The 22,499-nt window shown below is 42.5% G+C and overlaps 1 protein-coding gene across 1 annotated transcript; it reads right to left on the reverse strand.

Annotated features, from left to right (window-relative positions):
- Positions 1-2,123: 2,123 nt before the first annotated feature.
- Positions 2,124-15,109, reverse strand: TBX19 (T-box transcription factor 19). Its single transcript, XM_030954972.1, has 8 exons — positions 14,913-15,109; positions 9,072-9,336; positions 7,087-7,221; positions 6,268-6,329; positions 5,188-5,249; positions 4,353-4,469; positions 3,208-3,340; positions 2,124-2,358 (listed from the first exon to the last, which is right to left on the reverse strand). The coding sequence occupies exons 1-8, from the start codon at positions 15,107-15,109 to the stop codon at positions 2,124-2,126; spliced, it is 1,206 nt and encodes a 401-aa protein (XP_030810832.1).
- Positions 15,110-22,499: the final 7,390 nt, after the last annotated feature.

Raw genomic sequence — 22,499 nt, forward strand, 5'->3', positions numbered from 1 at the left:
TTACTGTAATGCAGTAATATGGGATAAGAAATTATCCAATTCATTAACCATGAAAGAAGCATTGCAAGTCCTGGAACACGGAGAAGTCACCACTTGCCTGTTTTTTAGCATCTTTATGTAGACTCTGTATGTGATGTGTCTGTGGGGAGCTGAACAGCCAGAAGAGGGTAGCATAAGTTAGTTAATAAAACTCATCTGTAAAGCAGAGTTATTTTTGAGAGAAACACCTACTTACATTTCTTGCTGCAAGGTAGAGAAACATAACATTGACAAACTCATCACAAAGCTTTTGTCAGAACTTGAGAAGGCAGATTTGCAGTCAGAACTGAGAAGGATAAGACTGAGACCAGGATGCAGAGCTTTTTGCACTCTATTGACTCTTGTTTGACCAATGCCACTATTAATAAAAATGCACACCCAAAGCAACAGTATTACTTTGATCTTAGGGGATTGCAGCACAAGTCAGCAAAACTAACAGTGTTATTGAGTACATTCTGGCACATGAACTTGCCTGCAGATGATCTGAAAAGCCAGATGGAGAAAGCATGAAAATGCATAACACTGTGAGCAACTTAAGTGGGGGGTTCCAGGCCAGGTAATAGAATATCAAATGTAAGCTTGCTGAGTTCACCAGGCAGATGTGTATCAAAAGTCTCCTTGCTGCTGCTTGTAATGTCTACGCAAAATAGAATGCTGTTCCCAGAGTTTGGACGCAGTAACTGAGTATTAACAAAGGGAATGTTGCTGTATCTAGCAGAAGCAGAGACCATAGCTCACAGGAGCTTTAGAGAATCTTCTTCTATTCTGGGGATGGTGCCCTACCAATGCACATGACTCTAAACAGACCAGAATTGCTGCTGGGCCTTTCATTATACAGGGACATATCTCCATGAGTTAGCTTGCAGATTTCTTTTGTTTTTCTTTATAGAGACCAAACAGCAAAACTCTACTCTGACAATTTGATAGGGCTTGCCTCAGGACATACATGAAAGGACAAGGAAGACTGGGGATGACTCTTGTTATTTGCATCACAGTAGTGGTTAGAAAATCCAGATATGATAAGGACTCCATTGTGCTAAATGTTGTACACTCATGCAGTATGGGAAAAGCAGTAGCCTGAAAAAGGGAGCTGAACCAGACAAAGTGAGAAGGGAAACAGGTGTGAAGACATGAAATACCATGCCCGGGAGCTTACACCCAGTAACTGGACAAGGAATACAAAATTCCTCTTCTGTCAACTTACTTCTGGCAGAGCTGCTTTAAATAGCTCAGAGGTTGTTAGGTGAGAAAGACTGCCTGTGTGTATACACCTTGGAAAGGCACTGAGGAGATACTACACCATGTATTCATAGTTTATTTATACTGTATAGCTGAAGCAAAGTGGAAATGCAAGCTGAACATTTTTTCTATAGTTTTTTCCCCCATCCTTTCAAATATAGCACATATTTGAAACACTGGAGCTTTCCATTTCCAAGACTGTAACATCAGACTCTAAATGCTAAACTAGCTACCCTTCACCCTGCTGCTACAATGTGGCCACTTCAGCAGTTTGAGTGTGCCCACTGTCCCCACGCCATACGCACAGCAAACAGCAGCTGGAGAAGGGAAGGGGATGAGAACGCTATATGCAGGTGGCATTAGGATGTTGGACTAATTTCATCCCCTGAGGGGTTTAGTTTCAGGTATTGTGAAAACCTCTATGTAAGAAATTCAGAAAGCCTTTAAAACAGTGCTGTCCCTTCAAATGACCAGTTGCAAACTTGCTCACAATTTTCACTGGATTTAGTTACAGAGGGAACTTCTAAAATGACATGCGAGTATCCAGCTGCCATGTCTGCTTCACTCAGTCTCCTGTCTCTGATAATTTTTAATGTGATATAGAAGCAAAGCTAACTAAAAAGATTCTTTCTGGACATTATCCTGAATAATGCATAAAATTGCAGTAATGAGCTGATTCGTATAATATTTCCTGCCTTTGCATTTTGGCTGGCACACAAAAGGTACATTATGAGAAGTGATGAAGTCCTTTTCCTGCATACATTTCTGCACTGCACTCCTAAGGGATCATTTGCCATTTGTGTCCGTCTTGGTTGGCTGAGCTTCCCTCAGGAGCTGCCTGTCCATTAAAAGGAGTGTGAGGATGTCCACGCAGAGTCAGTCAGTCTGGTGAGAGTGCCTTCCCCTTGTGCTTCCATGCTGCCAGACACCATACCCTGCAGAGGGATTTGCACTGGTGACGCAGCAGGTAAGGGGATATTACCCCTTAAAAACATGCTTGAAGGGTTGCTGTTCACCTCGCTTCCTGGGTTGGCAGCATTTACAGCACTGTTGCTCACTGTCCACAGGCAAGGGTAGTGGCTGGAAAAAAAAGCAGCACAGATTGAATGTCTTATTTCAAAGCATTTCACCTGCATAAGACTTGGTACAGTAAAGTCAATTTCACTATCTGTTCAAAGGCAGCTATTCAAATCAGGTTACCAAACTAGACCAGCCTTGAAGATCTTAAGTGAAAAATAACCAGTAGCTGTCACCTGGTGACCCTGGAGGGAGGCATGGAGAGCAATGTACAGGTATATGTGAGATTTCAAAGTGTAAGGACTTTTTATGGGCCTCTGTGACTTCTCTTCTTCCCATCTTAGGAGCTGAGTCAGAAGAGTTTCTAGAGAGGAAGGTCACAAAGTCTCAGGACACTGCTCAGCTACTAGGGTATAAACACTGAGAAGAACATCTGCTCAATCAGATAACAGTGCATTTGAAATTGCAGCTGATTTTCCTGACACCTAAGTTAGAGAAGAAATTACTGCATTCTTTTGGGGAAAATAAGGAAAAAGATTTGATAATTAATTGATTCTCCAGGTCTAAATTCCATTTACTCCTAGAATAGGATCCTCATTTCATGCAGAATAATAATGAGAAATATAGGAAGAAAAATAATTTGGGTTTAAAATGCTCACAGATTGTAGAGTCCAGAATTCTTTGTACGTATTCCAAGATCCTGGTTTTCAGCAATGCTTGGAAAAAATGAAGCTCCATAGAGCAGAAGATGATTAGCTTGTCAGAAAGATTTGCCCAGGAATCTTGAATTGGGCACTTAGGACACATTTCAAATCCTAGACACTGTTTAAAGTTTGGAACAAAGGGCAAATCACCAGGACAGTCCTACCAGCCTCAGTGCTCCTGATACCAGCAGTGTTCCTGTAACCTTACCTGGGTCCAGGGCTGGCACCTCCCTTTGTGTGTGGCACTGAGAGCAAATTAGTGTGTGGAGAGGATGGCAAAGTCCAGCTGTCGTGTCCTGAGAATACCTGAAGATTATTGCTGGAGCTGTCCAATAAGTTAACTTTGGGGAGGGAAAAAAAGCAACAAACAAATCCTCAGTGACATTGCAGACAATGTCTTAAGACAGCAAAACATGGACAGGCTTAAGGCAGCAATCTGATCATGAGGTGCCCAACCACAGGTAGTAGGACAGAAGTCCCAACCACAGGTAAAAAGGCAAAATTCCCATGTTTGTTTAGAGAGTAGCAAGGTGCCATTGCAATCCCAGGTGTGATACATGAGAAGGTACAGCATGACAGACTAGGATTTGCATTTCTGCAAGCCTGACTAATAGTTTTTCATAATTGACATATATCAGACAATGTTTTGATACAGATTTCCTTATAATTTGAGCTAAAATACTAAATAAAATTTTATAAATACTGCCCCATTCCTGGAAATTTTCAAGGCCAGGTTGAATGGAGCTTTAGGCAACCTGGTCTAGTAGAAGGTGCCCCTACCCATGGCAGGGAGGTTGGAACAGGATGATTTTAAGGATCCCTTTTAAGCCAAACCCTTCCATGAGAAATACTTCCATTAATCAGGAATTCTTGCTAAATTATAATTAGCACGCAGATTACTTTATCCCTAGTCTGCTTTCCGACTCACTTCCTCTGATCGAAGTACAATCAATTTCTGCATTTGCACCCAAATCTAGAAAGGAAAAGGGACTCAAAGAATGTTCTGACAATACCAAAATGCCTTCACCTCAATTCAGCTCCTACCTGAGAGCTGCTTTGACTTGAGAACTCAACTGTGTCATGGCAGGGCATTGAAAGACCTGCAATGCTCTTTTTGTATAACTGGAAGCTGTAGTGAAAGCAAGACCATACACTCTGATTTATTACCAAGAGTGCACCCAGTTCCTGGTCCCTCTTGTTTTGCTGCCTCGGTCACCCTGGGTGCCTGAAGGGTTCTGCGCAGAGAATCACCACGCCCTTTACTAGCCTGAGCTTGGCCTTGCTCCAGGGTTTGTGCTAACCTAAGGCACAGGGCAGGCAGGCAGAGGCAGCAAAGCAGTGCTCCAGGAATACCTGAAGGGGAGTGATTCCTCTGCATGTAGGAGGGTGGGTATGGAGCAGCTCGATGGCCTCGCAGGGCTGAATATCTCTCGCAGCTGTGGGGAGCCTGTGGAGCGGGCAGAGGCAAAGCTCCACTGTACTGGTAATTAGAGCTTCCCGAGGCACACGTTGGATCTGGGTTGGAAATCAACCAGCCACCCACTTTGAGGGGAAAGAGAGAACAAAACGATTACTATTGCTGCAATAAAGTGCTACAGTACAACTAAGAAATAACCAGCCTTCTTGCAGAATTAGCTGTGCCTAAGAAATACCAAGCAGATGCCAAGATACTGGTTTGTGAAAAAACTGACAAAAAAATAGTAACCCTCCACTCCCCTCCCAATCCACCAACATGGAAAACAAGTCCTGAAATCAATGGGAAAATGTCACAAAAGTTAAAGAACAAATGAAAGAAAAACTATCAGTAAAGCAAATGCAACTTCTGCCTCCCCTCATTTTTTTACCTGTTTAGCAATGAAAGATAACTTTATAGGTGATAAAAACATTCACAAATACAAAAACAAAGGGGTAAGAAAATCCTAAAAATGTCATATATCATCTTGATTCTAGATTTCTTTTCATATTGAAAAACTGGAATTTATGGAAAATGATCCCTCTGCAGGACCTCTCACACTATATCCTACTTTGAGGTCTCTTCAATCCTCTTGTTTTTTTTTAAAGGGTCCCTCTCTATGAACATAATTCAGGACTCAGTAAGTGATCAGCATGAACCAGTTAAGCAAAGTCCAGGTTCCCAGCACCCATCATATCTCACAAAACTTGCTGTTGACATAAATAAAAACCTTACAGTGAGAATATGTCATATGTTGACCTTCAGAGACTGTCTCTGGAGCGTCTTTAGAATGGTTTCTGAAAAGCAAAATACTTAGTGATAAGTGTTCTCATTGAAAAATTACAAAAGTTATAACCAGAACTATTCATTAAAAATTGGAGAAGTGAGTGAAAAAGGAGGGAAATCCCTCTTCTTTAACCTTTCTAGGCAGCAGTAGACCTTCCTACATTCCGCCATAAAGGAAGCTGGAGCTTTTGTTTGACGACATAAACAAAAATGTTCCTAATTTTTTGCTATATATGGGAGCTGAACATGGAATTCTAAATCTGCCTGTGAGCACCATTCCTGCTTGCAGGCAAGCTGAAGGCAGCATTCCCCCTTCCCCAGCTGGAAACCCTGATACTGAGACACAGCAGCTTCTTGAGTGGTAAGAGGAATTAAAGGAAATACAGATTCTCCTGCAGGCACATGGGATGCTTTGCATTTCAGAAGATAAAGCAGGTCCAAACAAAATTAATTAGAAATTATGGGCTGGAGTGCATCATTTGGATGCCACTGTGCATTAACATGGATGAAGCAAGGAAAATTTTGCAAGATAAACTACAATTAATTTCTGATGGAAGCATCTCTGACACCTTACCTTTAATAAATGCATCATAAATTATCACACAGACTTAATAACAGCAGTGTAGTTACATTACAGTTGCACTGTAATTTCACTTCAACTATGCTTTTTGACACTTGGATTTAACATTTTTTCTCCCTGACCTATCAAATTACAGGATTCACTGAAGTGCAAGTACACTGTAGTGGACGTATGTGGGGTATAACACTACTGGGGAAGCTCACACCATCTCATTTCAGGCTTTCTGTGTAGACAGACATAAGTGCCAGGATCCCCAAGAGCACATTCACCCATTTCAGCACCTACTGTAATAATTATATAGTCTCCCTGATAATACCATTGGAGGGACTGTGGATTTAGCAGAAACAAGATTCAGTTATGTAATTTATCTTTCATATGGTGATGTCATGGTTTTAACCATATCAGCAGCAAAAAGCTACTGGATCAAAAAAATCAAAAGATGAACTTACCTTTCCTTCGCATCCAGGAAGGCTTTGGCAAAGGGATTATACTTGATTTTGAGAGCTGTTATCTTGAGTTTACAGAAAACAAGGCATATTAGTGAAGGCAATTTGAAATAGAAACCTGACAAAACATCCTCCAGAGTAATCTGAGGGGAACTGTCTGGGTTAGCCTAAAATATATCCCCACACTTGATGTTTCCCAGGCTGCGTAGGAGACCGCTTTGCTGTGCACTGATCAGTGCCACAGGCAAAACACCAGCTGGGGCAGCCTGGCATGATCTTGTCTGGCAAATGTGGTGGAATGGTGGACCCTTTCAAGACAGTTTAAACACTGAATTCCTATCAAGTACTAATAAAATCTGCAGCAACATTAGCTAAGGGATGTGGCACAGGAGTTAGCAATTCTTACAGTCCAAAGCATCCCTCAAGGGCAGAAATTTTCCCATGAAGTATTGTGTTGTTCTGCAGTTGTATGTATTATACGGAACATGGAGAGATAGGGTTATCATTATGACTATCAGTTATTGCTGGAGAAAGATATTTTAGGGCTGTTTGGCTTTTATTTCCAGTAAAGGATTGAGATGCCGGGACAGATGGACCAGTCTGGAATAGCTGTGGCAGGATATTAAGCTAAACCTGGCTTATTACTGAAGCCAAACACTAGATTAGTCAATGTTCTACTGCAGAGAAAAGACAGAGTATTAGAGTGGATAGAGTATTACACTGCATGGGACAGGTGGGGAAACAAGAAAAAGGCACGCTGGTCTTGTAGTTAATTAGCTTCTAACAGATCTCCTCAGTGGTGCACAGCGTGGCACCACCTACCTCTTCATTCTGGTAGGCAGTCACTGCTATGAATTGCGTCTCAGGGAAGGAGCAGTTCATCACCATCCGGTGGGGGCCTCCTACACGAACTATGTGCACCTGGGGCTCGTATTTGTGCAGGGAGTTCAACATTATCTGCAGGAAACAAAACAGAGAGACAGCCCCCAGTGTCACTCTGGTACCTCACAGCCAACCTCTGGCTCTGTGACAGAGCAGCTGTTGCTGCTGAACCTCCCCAGCCAGCAACTCCTAAAGCAGGAGGGCAGGTGCCTACCTCCCCTGCAATAACTACAGGCTGAACAGAATGAGACTTCACTGGACTGGATTTAAGGCTTTGGATGCAGCAGCAGCAGCAGCAGCAGTGAGTATTTGTGTTAGCAGCTATGGCCCTCAAACCACTGGGCTCCCACTGCACTAGAGGCTGCTGAAACAGCTCAGGGGCACTCCCAGTCCTGCTTCTGCTGTCTGGAAGACCAGAATCACCATCACAGAAAAGGTGTCAGGAGGAAGCTGAGGCAGTCACCCAGTCTTCTCTCTGGGCAAGATGAAGTGTATCCAAACAGGCCTTGGCAGATCATCTAACCTGGCACTAAAAGGTGTGAATAGCATTGATTCCAGGAAGTCTATTAGGTCCTTTAATTGGCTCTAGTGCAAGAAAAAGATTATTTTTTAAAATTTGTACTTTGCAAAGTGATGTACACATACATATATATATATGTATATATAAAAGAAAGAACACAGCTATTAGCATAAAGCACTGATAGTCATCAATTACTTTCTAAACCATCAGAGAAGGGGCAGCTGAAGCACAGAGTGGGGACATGGTTTACTTTAACACTGTGGTCATGATTTCAAAAGAAAGCAAAGGAAGCTTCAGTCACTTCTTGTTTAGTAACTTTTGTTTGGGTTCTGTTTCTCATATGGTTTTCCTCTCCTGCTTTCTATTATTTTGCTCTCCTTCATATATATACAGAGTGTTCCCCTGGTTTTTTCCCCAAGTACTCTTTGACCCTCCAAGTTTCCTGTAGCTTTTTTCCCCCCATGCATATTTTTCTGAGGCTTTTGACTTTTCTGAAATCCTGGACACACGACAAGCATTTGCAAATTCAGATCCTGTTCTATGCTCTACAGTAATTCTTGTGTGCTGGTTCCATATATGAATAAGGAAAAGTCAGATCATCTTCCTGTTCTCCAACCAGTAAAACCTGAGATAATCTCCTACCTCATTAGAGCACTAAGCTTACAGAGGTACCTCATAAACCTAATGGAAATAACAGATTGAGAGCATATAACATTTACATGAAAGAAGTTGATTCTGGGCTGACAAGTATCATCCACCGTAGGAGTTTTGTACCAAACAAACAAGCAAACAAAAGGTCTTGTGCAACATTTTGCCTTTAGATGCATCATCAAAAATAAAATATGAAACAAAACTAATTTTCCTGTTTTCATTTTTAAGCAGTTCAAAGTCACTTATTTTTGGTACATGTGGTTTCTTTCCAAAGGCCAAAGCTGATTCAATAGAATATTGATAATTATCATGATGCAGAAGCAGACACAGTAATTATTTCATTTAGGAGAAGCCTTTTATTCTGCCATCTGACTCCTGCCAACATTCCACTTACACCAAACAACATTGGGGAGCACAACAAAAACCTAATACCCATGGCCATTTTTCCCCCCTTTCTCTGAAGTCCTATGTAAAAATCCACAGCACACAAGACCAACTCTGAAAAGACCCCTGACAATTAAGTAAACCACAGCACTCTGTCTCTCTTAACATCAAGAAGTCCATTAGAATCTGAAAGTGCCAATTAAGGCCTGTTTATCCCTGTTTACATTTGGCCTCCATAGAATAATTGGCATCTGTGGGTGAAGAGACCTGTAAGGGCTTCTATAATTACATAAATGCACCCTTGATATTTCTTGATTGGTAGGTGCTTGCAATTGAAGCCAAGAGGTGGTGTGGAAACATCAGGCCATACCTGCCCACTCCCATTGAGCTTGTTGGTAAGTTTGACTTTGCTGAAGGAAATGGCAGCTTTCATCCAATGGGCCCCAAAGTTGGGAGAGTCTGGGTGGATGTAGACACAGCTGTGGTTTGGTGGCTCTGGTTTCCCAGCTGGCACCCATTCTCCATTGACGTACTTCCAGCGGTGGCCATCAGTCGGAGCAAAGTCCAGCAGGAAGGAATACATGGCATTTGGATCCAAGCCTGACACACTGATCTTCAAAACAGGGAACATCCGCCTGGCCAGGGAAACAAAAAAGGGTAACATGGCTGGAAACTGCTCTTGAAAGACTCTCCTCAGTATGTTTGTTTCCAGATGCTCACTAACTAGCTCAGTATAAAAAACCATCCTCCCTTCCTTCAATCCACCCTTGCCATCAGACCTTGCACTTGGCAGTTTCTCAAGTAATTTGGTCCCATACTTCCATATTCCCTGACCTCAGCAGCTTGACCGTGTCCTATTGCTTTTAGTTTCATCTTACACACAAGCTCTTAACTTCTACCCAGCCTTCCACTATCTCGTGTGTTTAAAACTGAAATCCTGTCTTTGTTTAATTTTGGGAAAATGCTCCTTTTGTGCCCAAAGGTCCAATGCCACCTTTTCTCAATCCCCTTTTATTATTATTTCTTTCTTTTGTAAAGGAGATTTGCAGGAGCTCACAGCTTGACTTTCAGTGGTTTTCTATCTGTCCCAGTGCTTGTGATCGATGCCACACAGCTCTGAATTGGCACCTGAAAGTCTGAAGCAATAGCGCTAGTAGGGCTCCAACACTTGGAGAAACTGGGAATAATGTGTGGACATCAGAACAGGTGTCTCCCAGCAAAGGTATCCTATTCATTAAGCTTCTTAACTTGTCAAAGAATACATGTAATTGCTATTACATATCACCTCCTACATTCCTCTTCCATGAGTAACCCGCCTCCCTGCCCCAGACATCTCCAGACTGACCTCTCCTGGCAACTGCCATTTCTTCATGCCACATTTTTATGGACCATAAATTCCAATGAAAGCCAATGAATCTCTAGGTTCCTTTTCTCTATGGGTACAGAGAGAGTATACCAAGCAACCAGAGGAATGGCCTGAGATCCATAGCTATGGGGCTAAGGTAAAGTAGCTTTCGAGGCTTAGGTAGCCATATAAGACATCCAAAATACATAAGAAGGGAGCTGAAACTCCAGGCTGTCTTAAAGGACACTGGAAGTCTCTGCCCCTGCAGTCATATTGTCTAGTGACACACAAATGCAAATTGCTAACAATCATGACATCCCACTCACCTTTCTGGATACCTTGATATAGTTTTTGCTGCATACATTCAGCACCTTCTGCTGACAGGAAAAGACAGAATTTGAGAAATTTGAGGTTTTTCATCTAATATTAATACTTGCTGATACCATGTCAGTGCAGTATTGAAGAAGATATCATAGAATGGTTCGGGTTGGAAGGGACCTTAAAGATCATCTTGTCCCAGTCCCTGGATTGGTGTCACCAACACCTTCCACTAGACCAGGTTGCTCTGAGCCTCATTCAACCTGGCCTTGAGCCACCTCCAGGGATGAGGCATCCACAGCTTCTTGGGGCAGCCTTTTCCAGTGCCTCACCACCCCTTGTATCACTATGTGTCCTTAGAAAAAGTCCCTCTCCAGCTCTCTTGCAGCCCCCTTTAGGTACTGGGAGGCTGCTATAAGGTCTCTCTCCTCTCCAGGCTGAACAACCTCAGCTACCTAAACTTTTCCTCATAAGAGAGGTTCTCTCCTCCAGACTTGCTCCAAAAGGTCCATGTCCTTCCTGTACTGGAGACCCCAGAGCTGGATGCAGCACACCAGGTGGGTTCTCACAAGAGTGGAGCAGAGAGTGAGAATCCTCTCCCTTGCCCTGCTGGCCATGCTGCTTTAGATGCAGCCCAGGATGCGTTCGGCTTTCTGGGCTGTCAGTGCACATTGCTGGGTCGTGTTGTGGTTCTGGTCCACCAACACTCCCAAGTCCTTGTCCTCAGGGCTGCTCTGAACCTATTCTCCACCCAGCCTGCATTTTAATGCAGAACCAAAAAGTTCACTTCATGAAGTTCACGCAGGCTCTGCTCTCAAGCCTGTCCAGATCCCTCTGGATGACATCCCTTCCCTCCACATGTCAACCAGAGCACACAGCTAGGCGTTGCTGGCAAGATTGCTAAGGGTGTGCCCCTGTCACCAACAAAGGTAATGAAAAGCTTTAATCCCAGTACTCTTCACAGGAACAGCACTCTTCACTGGCCTCCAAGGTACTGTGAACCACAATCTTCCTAATTAAATGGAAGCTTAGTGATGGATTTACACTCTACGCATGTCTTTCTGACCAGGATGTACCAGTTATCAAACTGGGATGTGATAAAAAGTATGGATGCATTTCTCCTTCCAATGCTTAGATCTCCCCCAGTCAATGTTCAAAGGAAAATATTTAGATACATAGCTGATATTTGATTAGAGGAGAAAATTAATCCACATGAAAATTTAATTTCACTAGATTATGCAGAGCTGTTTGTGTTACATGCAGATTGTTAATTCCTCTTCCCACAATGCAGGCAGGCTGCTCTGCCTTTTTATTTGAGAGGCTCTAGTTTATCCCCAAAGGACCTATAGACCAATCCAGAAGAGAATACTGTTACCATCAATTTTAACCTCCTGTAGCACTAAGATTAGAGCACTTCCCTATGTTAACCAGCTTCACTCCCAGTAATTCCCTGCCTCACTTGGACCAGCATGTTTTGACTGTACAGACTCTAACAATGGAAAACTTACCACCTAACATGTTCTGCTGATTAAGTGGCTTTACTGTTAAAATCTGTTGTTTAGCATGGCAAATTGTGATTTCTCCAAATTTGTACCAGTCAGAGTGTTTGTTTCAATGATCAGGTAGGTGCACATGTGACCTCCATTTCTGCAATAGCCAAGCACTTCAGCTTCTTCAATTTATTTAGAGCAAATCTGCTGCAATTACTCTACAGTACAGACCTTGAGTGGGAAGATGTTTGATATCAAACTTGGATGTGCAGTAACCAGTAAAGCTGCTTTAGCATTCAAACCTGGAAAAGGCTTCTTTTCCTTCTTTTCCCCCACTCATGGCTGCCTGCACTGATCCCCTATGGATTCTCCCCATATGCAGAGGGGAATAGTGGCACCTACCTGTCTCCAGGCACTAACAGGGATTGCAAAGTCTCAGGATACTGCCTAGCTAGTATGGTATAAACAGTGAAAGAGGAAACCTATTCAGTCAGATAACACTGTATTTGATATTGAAGTGTCAATTTAATACAATAGGTCTGAGTAAAATAGGAGATGGTTTCCCACTGTATCAGCTGTACCCATTGAGATGCATTTTGTGATATAGCACATGTTTCAATTTTAATGATATCTATCCTGTTCAGAATACATCTATTTCCCCTAGGCATATCGCTAGGATAGGTGATTATTATAATGAAGGATGATACAGCCACAGAGGCATATCTGTATATTAACACTGAAGTTGGTTCATCTAACTGACATTTTGGGACCCTCGGTACCAATTAGAGATGACTCAGAGCAGATAGAATTGTGCATGCTAGAATTTGACACTTGAGGATCACTAATCAATTAGACTTTAGTTCTCTGGGACACTCCCATATCGGGTTTCTGTTTAATTTCTGAGCTTTGCTGACAATGTGTCTGTCCACACCAACTGTTTTCATTTTCACACACAAAAGTTCAGGCTGATTCTTCTCTTTCATTGTAGAACACAGTTTTCAAAAGCATTCATCTACCCTTCAGCAAGAATGGTTTAGTTGTACTCATTTAGCAGCAGCAGAACAAGATCAATATTTTTTCTACTGAGAATCTCTCTGGCAACAATCACTGAAGAATCCTGAACCTGAGAAAAACTCAGCAATCACAGGAAATTGTCTCAAGTTTGTCTCCTTTTGAATAGCATGGTTCAGAGTTCTTTCCTGCAGTCCACAGTCTGTATTTTCTTTGTATTAGTGTGATGCTGTGGTTTTGGATGAAAAATACTTTCAGAAATGCAGAGATCCTTTTTCATAGTCTCTGCTACAGTAACTATGTTAAAAGTATTCATGCAAATGACAGTGTGACATACTTTTGTAATTTTTAATTTTGCAGTAGTTTGATCATAAAGAATTCTATTGCTGCTCTCACTGACATTTCTAGAGATGTCACTGGCTATAGGAAAAGTAGAATCAGGCTGATAAGGAGTGTATAAGTTAAAATTTAAAAATCAGGCAGCTTACACAATGAAATAAAAAGTACTCAGGCATATTCAGATAACAAAATATTCCGTTATCAACATTATAAAAATATTTTATCTATACACTCACCCTGACATTTCAGAAAGAACTAGTATCACCGTGAAGTCATAATTTTCATTAGCTGCAAGGAAAAAAACTGAAAAAACCCTGTTGGTAATGTGACTCTTTGTACCAATTTAATTAAATCAGAAACAAACCCATCTTACCTCATTTTTAGTCACTTACACTGTTAAGGAGACAGTTTAAGCTACTATACACCAAGTGAAAGTCCACTTAGAAGTTATCTGTAGCCTAACAGCAGTTTTCAAAGCAATTTAAATGAAGTAAAATCAGCTTCACAATACAAAAAGAATCTCAGCAGCAGATGTCTATCAGTATATGTTATTAGGAGGGATCAGAATGGCAATAGTGCTCTTACACCAAGAGCTGGTCCTTTGAGAAGGTAACTCCTCTCTGGAGAATCACCTTGCTGAGTCAAAAGACAAGATTTTTTCATTTTTACTGCTTTCACCTATGTCCCTCATCAAGTTACAGTCAACACTAATTTCATCCACAAATTCTGCTAAGTCTGCAAAATTACACCACATGAGTAAATCTTTCTCTCCATCTCTTAATTCCTCTCTCCTATGTGGATCTCCTGAGAGGTCTTGTAAAACAGGTGCATGTTGAGGGAACAGCTGGGGTGGGGGGCAGCAAAAGGCTGGCGAGGATAAATTAAATAAAAACCTTAGTACCACTGTGCAAATCTTATTCTAGTAGCTGCTTGTCTGTTATGGGCTGGACTCTGCTGTCAGTCCAGTTCTGAGCAGAACCTCTGTAGAGAGCTTTCTTCAAGCTAGTGCCTGATTCAGAATTAGCATCCTTCTCACCAGATTTTTTACTCTTTTCCTGTGCCTTTCTATGTTCCCCAAATAGTAAGACATGTGGTCCATTTATACCACAATGTTTTGTCCTTCTAAAACAGTGTGTATTAAACAATATTCCACACTTGTTTCTAAGGGCACCAGCAACAACTGTGGGACCATGCAATTCAGACTGCACATACATATAGAGCATGTAGGGCAGTTTTACTGCATCCACTCTGGTACAAACTGCTTGTACAAGCTGTTAATACCCAAGGCCAGAGGGATGGGAACTGCAGCTGGGTCTAACAATACCAATCTGCTTCTGTGCAGTAATTTGAAGCCTACAGGTGAGGACTTGCTAATATACACCAATGATTATTAGCATAAAAAGTCATTACAAAGGTTTTAAGAGATATTCCTTTGCAAAAGTTTCCTTTTTGTGCAATCACAAGTTAGCCTATATATTTTTCCAGCATGCTTCATAGGAGGAATGGTTTGGCAGTGGCCAAAAAGAAGCAGGGTCACCCCATCTTGTTCATACTGTGGTTTTAGCAGACTGCAAGGCTGCAGTCCCCTATAAACTCTGGTGTGCTCCTTGCAGTTCTCTCGAGCCTGCATACACAGTTTATTATTGTAGAGCTTAACCCCCCTGGCTGTCACCTTCACTGAGCCCGCAGTGCTGAGCAGATCACTTACCTGCCATTCTTGGTCACGATCATCTCATTAGTGACTTCCCTGAATCTCTGCCATAGCGTCGCATCCTCCAAGACAACCTGGAGCTGTTTCTCCGTGGGGTCGCCTTTGTCTCTTCCAGCCCGAAGTTCACTCTCCACTACGCTGAGGAGCCTGGAGACAGTGCAGTCGCTGGGTTTTTTGCAGCCCAGGTCGGCCATGATGGCTTTACTGCCCGAAACTTCAGGTAGCTGCTGAAAAGACAAAAATAATAAGCTAAATAAAAAAAGAAGTCAGTTCATTGGGTACCGTCTGACAAATGTGCTCTCCTCACTGTTTTGCCACTGCCTAGCTCTTTCCCCTGGAAGTCCCAATGGGCAGTGACACCACTGTGTGGAGGTTTACGCACACGCTCGACACTAAAAAGAGGACTATCTCCTAATTACCTGTTAGACAGTCAGGTGGGTGGCTGGCTGATGACTCAATTGGCTGCCTTGAAAGAAGAGTCCTCCATCCAAATTAGCATGCTTTTATCTTTTTTCAGCCTGAAGTGGGTCTAATTGTTCTGCTTGAGAACCAGGTTTCCATTAATGAAAATTGTTTCATTTCCAGACTGAAACAATGCATGGAAATTGCATTCACGCTGGTGCGGACTCTAACTGAAGGAGCTGGGAAGAGTCAAGATAGTTACACAGAGAAGGTTGTCTTAAAATATTTTCACCATGAATGTTGCATAAATGCATTAACCTCATTCTTCTACATTCCTAAATCAAAATATAACAGTAGAGACCTTGCAGCACTGAGTTTTCAGTGCACAAGGAGAAGTCAGCATCCCTACCCTCAACTGTTGATGGATATTGTGTCCATCCCTTGGTCCCGCTGTCATTCACAAAACCTCTGCTGCATCTTACAGTGGCTGAACACCCCTCTGGCTGCATTTCCAGGGACAGACTGCACACTTCTGGGGCTGGTATGAGCTTAACTGTCTGAGGCCTGGCACTGCTGACCAGCTTAAGGTCCATCTCATGTGAAAGCTCCCTCGGCATCCCAAAAAGTCATTTTCTCTCACCTCATCCTGAGATATTCTCTGACACGTCTGATCCAACAACACAAGGCCTCCACAAAAAAAGCCATCATTTTACTGAGAACTCCAACAATTTCAGCATTCAAGGAGAAAAGAGATGTGGGCTCAGTCCCCTGCTGGAGGGTTAAGTGGAAGCCCCACAAATAACAGTGACCTGTAAACACTGTGTTTTGGTATACAACAAATACTGGAGTACCTAACTTCTTGTGATACATCTACCTCTGATAACGTCTTTTAAATTTCTGGTCTGTTGGACATGACATAGTCAGGGACTTGATTATGAAAACATAGTCCTAGAGGTAATTTTTAGAGAAATACATTTTCTCTCTGCTTATTGAGAACTGCGTTTTTTCAATTCAATAGTCCCTGTGGAATTTCTGTGCTTCTGTCTCTTTTAGAAAGACAAAATGACTTGGTGGATCACTGTTGGGATTTTTACAGGCAAAAAAAGAGCATGGCAGACTTTATAAAAGAGAATTTAAGTTAAATCCATCTTTTGACAAGGCCAACCGATCTTGCCTTTAAAAAAACTGAGAGGCGCCATCCACCTAACAACAATGGCCAGAGCTTGGTGGCACCTTATTTGGCACCCTTCTAACCCAAATAATTCTGTGATTCTGTGCTGCTTTCAAACTTCACACTCTGACGCCTCTTTCCCTCTTTTTTTTTAATTGTCAACTCATAACCAAAGTACCTACATTATTTTATAAGTAAACTCAGGTGAGTTACATTAGCAGGTGTCAGATAGCAACTTCTAGTTGATAAACAGCCCAGTTTCACTGCTGAACAACTAAAGAATGTACTTCAAAATCTATAGGCTGTTTAGGTATTTTGAAGGGTACCACTTTGCATTTGTAAAAATGATTGCATCTCAGGTATGCTGGTGTGAATGGAATGTGTTTATGTTTGGGTTCCCTTTTCTAAATACTCAAAGAGGAGAGAGAAGTTACTACTGTAATTTTTCCCTGCATGTGATCAAATGGCATAGGAAATGCATAGGAAACTATATGAGACAGTTTTAAATTTTATTATACTACAGACGCAAATAGAGAAATTGGTGCTGGTGGAAGTGCCATGAATTTTAATTAAACATTTTCAGGTTTTCAGGAACTTCTAAAATAGGTACTTGTTACTTTGGGAATTTTTTTTTGCTGAAGCCCTACTTCCATACAGGCTTTTTAGATACAGTTGCTCAGAAATCAGGAGATTCAAAGTCAAGGCAGGTAAAGAGACAACAGCTCATAAAAGTAAAAACATTCCAGAAGTTACAATCAGTTCTTTCTACAGACAAATAAAAAGAGAAGCAGCCTGGCTTTCAGAAGCACTCACTTCCCATCTCTCCTGCAGGGCTCCAAGTGGAGTGATACTGGATCAGAGCCTCAAAAAATCAGATCCCATCTACGTTCCTTAAGATGCTTAGAACTAAAAGGAAATCAAAAGCATGCAAAAAAGCAACAACAGTTCACATTGGTGGAAGTGTTTCTAAATGAGTAAGTGAAACTCTCTCACCAGCGGACACTGGTGCATCACTACAGATGAAGGATTCGCTCAGCAAAAATTTATTGGAAAGGGAGGCTGCACAAAGCAAAAGAAAGGGAAATCCTGCTTGGAGTGCACTGCTTGCCCAAAGCACTCCTGGGACTGAGCCGTAGCGAAGGAGGGGTGTACGGAAGGAATGGACAATGGACCTGTTCCAGTAATGGGTGGGGATGAGAGTTTTTTCATCAATAAGACTGGATTTTTTTACAGCTAGCATCCCTAAAGGAGAAGCATGAATGTTTTTACTTTGGGGTATCATACTAAAACTTGTATCCTGCACAATAATAAAATGCACTTTCAGATCCCAGAAGTGAGTAACACTTGTGTGCTTAGGTTATCACTCATGCAAGGTGTCTGATTCTTTAAAGTCTAATGTCCAGAGGAAAAAATAAACCACAAATCTAACAACTTAAAATACCTGACTTTCACACAGTTTGAATTTTAGTAACTATGTTACCACAGGTCAGGACGCCTGAAACCTCAAAATTTTCCAAAATGAGAGTAGTTACTTGTGGTTGGTTAGTGGGAACAGCCCAATTACTATTTTCAGCATGAGGAAGGTTGTTTCAGCTCTGAGTTCAGCCTAAGAGCAATTTGTGTTGGATGTAGCAGAAGGCACAGCTCACCACTGACATATCATTCCAACCTAAAAGAATTAACCAAAGAAGTTTACACATATGCAAGCACATGACCAGCTGAATGTACTTGGGCCTGAGATTTTACTTTAAAACACACTTCCAGATTCTGTGAATGATGCTTCTTTGCATTATGCACTGTCTCTGTGTCACACAGCTGCCGTGGGAGAGGGCTGCAGAACAGAAACCAGAGAGATCCAGAGTCACAGTTCTTTGTTTTTTGTTGACTTTTCATTTAAGAAAAATACTACGTGTGGAAATTTACTTTGAATACTTAGCCTGTTTTAAGAGAAGTGAGACATCCTCTAATCTTTTATCCCTCTATTCACTTAAATAACAACTTGGAATGCTTTCCAAACAACCCTTCTTTCTCTTACCTTCTTGCAAGATTAATTGTCTACAGGTGCTGGAGCAGAGGCCCAGATTAATGGCAGTAGCTGTAGGTATTGCCAGGGCACGGAGACCAATCCATTCTCAGGTGTGGGTTATTTCTTGGGCTGGAAGTTAAATTTCCCTGAACCTTACATTTGAAGAAAAGGTAGCTGGACTTACAGAGGAGCACAGTAGGTGCTCCTGGTGACTGACAGTCAGTGCCACTGCAAGGGGGGATGGTTTATTGCCCCTCTTGCACTTATCACCCATTTAATTAGACAAGCAAATCAGTAGGGGTGGCAGAAGGAACAGAAAATGCCCCTATAAAACCTGCAAATTTGTAAGCTTTCCCTGAAACCCAGCTGGGAGAGCCGGGCACTTCCAATCAGACTCCTTGTGGCTCATAGGCAGAACTAGCTCAGAATGCAAGCACAACACTCACAATCGTCTCCCATTTACTAATAATAATTTAGTAACTCACATTTTAAATGAAGCAGTGAGGACTGGGGAGAGCAGTGAAAGAACAATCCTGCAATACTTATTGGACTTCACTCACTAAGTTACAGCAGGAAAAAGCAAGGGGTTATTTTTGACTTTCTAATTAAGCTTGTTCTTAAATGCCCCTGACCACCAGCTGGTGAGGTACACAGAAAGGAGAGGGGGAAAAAGCCAACAAGAAAAAGGTAATTAAAGAGGCCTTTCTTGCCCTGACATTGGATAGCTGTTTTTTTGGCCTTTAGCTGCATGTTTCCAAAGAAAAGCCAGCCCTTCATCATCAGATGAAATTGCAGAAAATGAGGCTCACTCTTTCCATCTCCAAAGCTGCCACTGCAGCATTCAACTAACCCCCCCTCCGAACAGTGAGTCCCAACAACACAGGGAAATGTAACCTCCATCACCATGACATTCCCAGGAAATCAACACCTATCAACTACCACAGAATAATTGAGAACGGATAAAAAGACAGCTGCTTTCCTTCTGTTTTTAATCATGTATCCAGCCCCTTAAGAGATTGCTAGGCTAGAGGAGACTTTAAGAAGATTAGTCTTTTATTTAATGTCGGGGTGAGGGCACAGTTTCAGTAACTTCCCCTGGGTATGTTTCTAGCAGAAAGGCAGGCAGCTTCTTTGGGCGGTACCTCCCTGTCTGGTGTTTTAACTGAGATAATACTGAGATTAATTCTGTGCCCAGAGAGCAGGGAAGACTTTCCATGCTTTTTACAAAGAGAAAGAAGAAAAAGAAAAAACCAAACCCAAGGAAAAAACCTAATGTAGTGTGATGGGTTAACCCTGGATGGGTGCCAGGTACCCACCAAAGGGTGGGTACTGCTCTGTCTCTCCCATCCTCTGCCCTCCTCAGCAAGGACAGAGAAAATATTACAAAAGGCTCATGGGTTGAAATAAGGACAGGGAGAGATCACTCACCGTTACCATCATGGGCAAATCAGGCTTGACTTGGGGAAATTAGTTTAATTTATTACCAATCAAAACTGAGTTAGTCAATAAGAAACAAAACCAAATGTCAAAACACCTTCCCTTCACCCCTCATTTATTCTCAGGCCTAACTTTCCGCCTGGTTTTCTCTTCCCTCTCCCTCCCAGTGACCTTCCCAGGGGAAGGGCTCCTCACACTCTTCCCCTGCTTCCAGTATAGGATTCCTCCTATGGAAAACAGTCCTCCATGAACTTTTCCATTAGTTCTTCACACAGCCTTCAGTTTTTCACATAGTGCTCTAGTATGGGTCACTTCCATGGGGTGCAATCCTTCAGGAACATGCTGCTGCAGTGTGGGTTCTCCACAGGGTCGAAAGTCCTGCCAGCAAACCTGCTCCAGTGTGGGCTCCTCTGTCCAGGAGTTTGCTCCATCTTGGGCTTCCTACAAATCACAGCCTCCTATGGGCATCCATCTGCTCTGGCAGGTGGGTCTCTGCATCCCCATGGACCTCCATGGGCTGCAGGGGCACAGCTGCCTCACCATGGTCAGCACCATGGGCTGCAGGGGAATCTCTGCTCTGGTACCTGGAGCACCACCTGCCCCACCTTCTCCACTGACCTTGGTGTCTGTAGTGCTTTTTCTCTCACAAATTCTTTCCTATCTCTTTGGCTGCATTAGTGTAAGGGGTTTTTCTCCTCAGATATGTTACCCTAGAGGTGCTACCACTGTTGCTGGTGGGCTCAGCCTTGGCCAGCAGTGGGTTCATCTTGGAACCAGCTGACCGTGGCTCTATCAGTGTATGGGAAGCTTATGGCAGCTTTCCAGGGAAGCCACCCTTGTAGCCCCCTCACCAAGACATTACCAGCAAACTAAATATATATAGTCAGCCTGGTGATAAATGTGACTTAGTTTGCTTTAAACAATAATTATACTTTTTTCTAATTTGTTCAGTGATGTCTTGACATTAATTATCACCTAGAGGAAGAAACTATTACTGTTCCCATTTTTAAGATCAGAAAATAATTTAAAAAGATAAGAGATTCTAAGCAAAGCTTTAAGTTCTACTTACAACAGCTCAGAACGAAAGTAATATATTCAATGCTTATTGGGGAAAACAAACATGCACTTTTGACCTGGATGTGTAGGTTAAAGCTTTCTGCTAACAAGTTGCGATTATACCTCAGTTGATTCTCTCAAAAGCTATGAGCCTGACACATCCTGTTACACACAAACAGAAACTACAGGAGCACATGCCCATCTTAAAATGTTTTCACATCACATATTGCATCATAGAATGGTTTGGGTTGGAAGGGACTTTGAAGATCATCTCATTCCATCTCCAGCCCCTGCCATGGGCAGGAATACCTTCTGCTAGACCAGGTTGCTCAGATCCCTATCCAGGCTGGCCTTGAACACTTCCAGGGATGGGGCATCAAAAGCATCTATGGGCAATCTGTTCCTGTGCCTCACTACTCTCACAGTAAAGGATTTCTTCCTAATCCTTAATCTAAGCCTCCCCTCTTCCGGTATGAAGCTGTTCACCCTTGTCCTGTGTCACTATGTGCCCGGTACAAAGCCCTCCTACACCTTTGAGTATTTCCCCAGCTTTTAGGGCATGACAGCCCCTCAGAGCTGCAATGAAATCACGCTGACCAAGTGTCCTGGTTTAGCGCAAATTTGGGAGAAAACCTCCAAAAGGGGGCCCCTCCAGAAAGCAAACCCACATGGCTCGTCCCCCCAACTGGTTCAGGAAGGATTCCTCTGAGAGAAGTGGAAAGAACCTGTTTATTTAACAGGCACAGCACCCCCCATCACACAAAATGAACAATACCAGATGACACCACTCTTTCACCGCTCTGAAAAAGATGACAAATTCAGAAAGTCTCTCTTGGGGGTGGTCGCTCTGTTATCAGTCCCTCCAGCGCTGGGGCAGCTGCTGCAGCCATAGGGCGCAAACTCTCAGTGTTTCCCAGGTCCCAGTCTGGAGCAGGTTCGAGTAGGTCCAAAAAAAGGGAAAGGAGAAAGTCCAGGAAAAAATTGGACTGCTTAGCTACTAACTAATGAGCAGGAGAAAAGAAGCGACAGCAAAGCAGGAGTAAAGCAGAAGCAAGAGCAAAGCAAAAAGCAAAAGCAGCACCCATGTACTGCCCTGTCTCTATGTCCTGCCACCCGTCGGGGAGCAGCTGATAAGAAACCAAAACAAAACTTTCACTCTTCAGAGCCAGTCTTGAAGGCACAGAACATAATATCCAGCATAAACAGAACACAAAAATGGGGATACAAGCATCATAACATCACCCTAGGACATCAGGTGACACTTTCATTGTACTGTTTTTACACTACACCCATGCTACCCCACACTTATTCCCACAGAGGTTTTGAAGCACGAATTCTCGGGAATAACTTCTCTTAGAGATGCCACAAGGGAATGCAAGAGAAACTTAAAAGGGTTTCAACCAGGCTAACTTAAAATAGCAATCCCAAAGATTGGCAGCTTAGATAGACTATTCCATCTCTAATTCACCAGCAGCTTTCTTCTGAAAAGTGA

This window comes from Camarhynchus parvulus, chromosome 1 (assembly GCF_901933205.1).
Source record: "Camarhynchus parvulus chromosome 1, STF_HiC, whole genome shotgun sequence".
Lineage (NCBI taxonomy): Eukaryota > Metazoa > Chordata > Aves > Passeriformes > Thraupidae > Camarhynchus > Camarhynchus parvulus.

Excerpts from the sequence above, each read along its gene's own strand:
- TBX19 (XM_030954972.1), bottom strand. The coding sequence starts at position 15,109 with ATGGCCGACCTGGGCTGCAAAAAACCCAGCGACTGCACTGTCTCCAGG. Across the intron at positions 6,330-7,086 it reads CTGCCTACCAGAATGAAGAG|ATAACAGCTCTCAAAATCAA; the intron begins GTAGGTGGTGCC and ends TGTAAACTCAAG. Across the intron at positions 5,250-6,267 it reads TTCCTGGATGCGAAGGAAAG|AAACCATTCTAAAGACGCTC; the intron begins GTAAGTTCATCT and ends TTTGCTTTTCAG.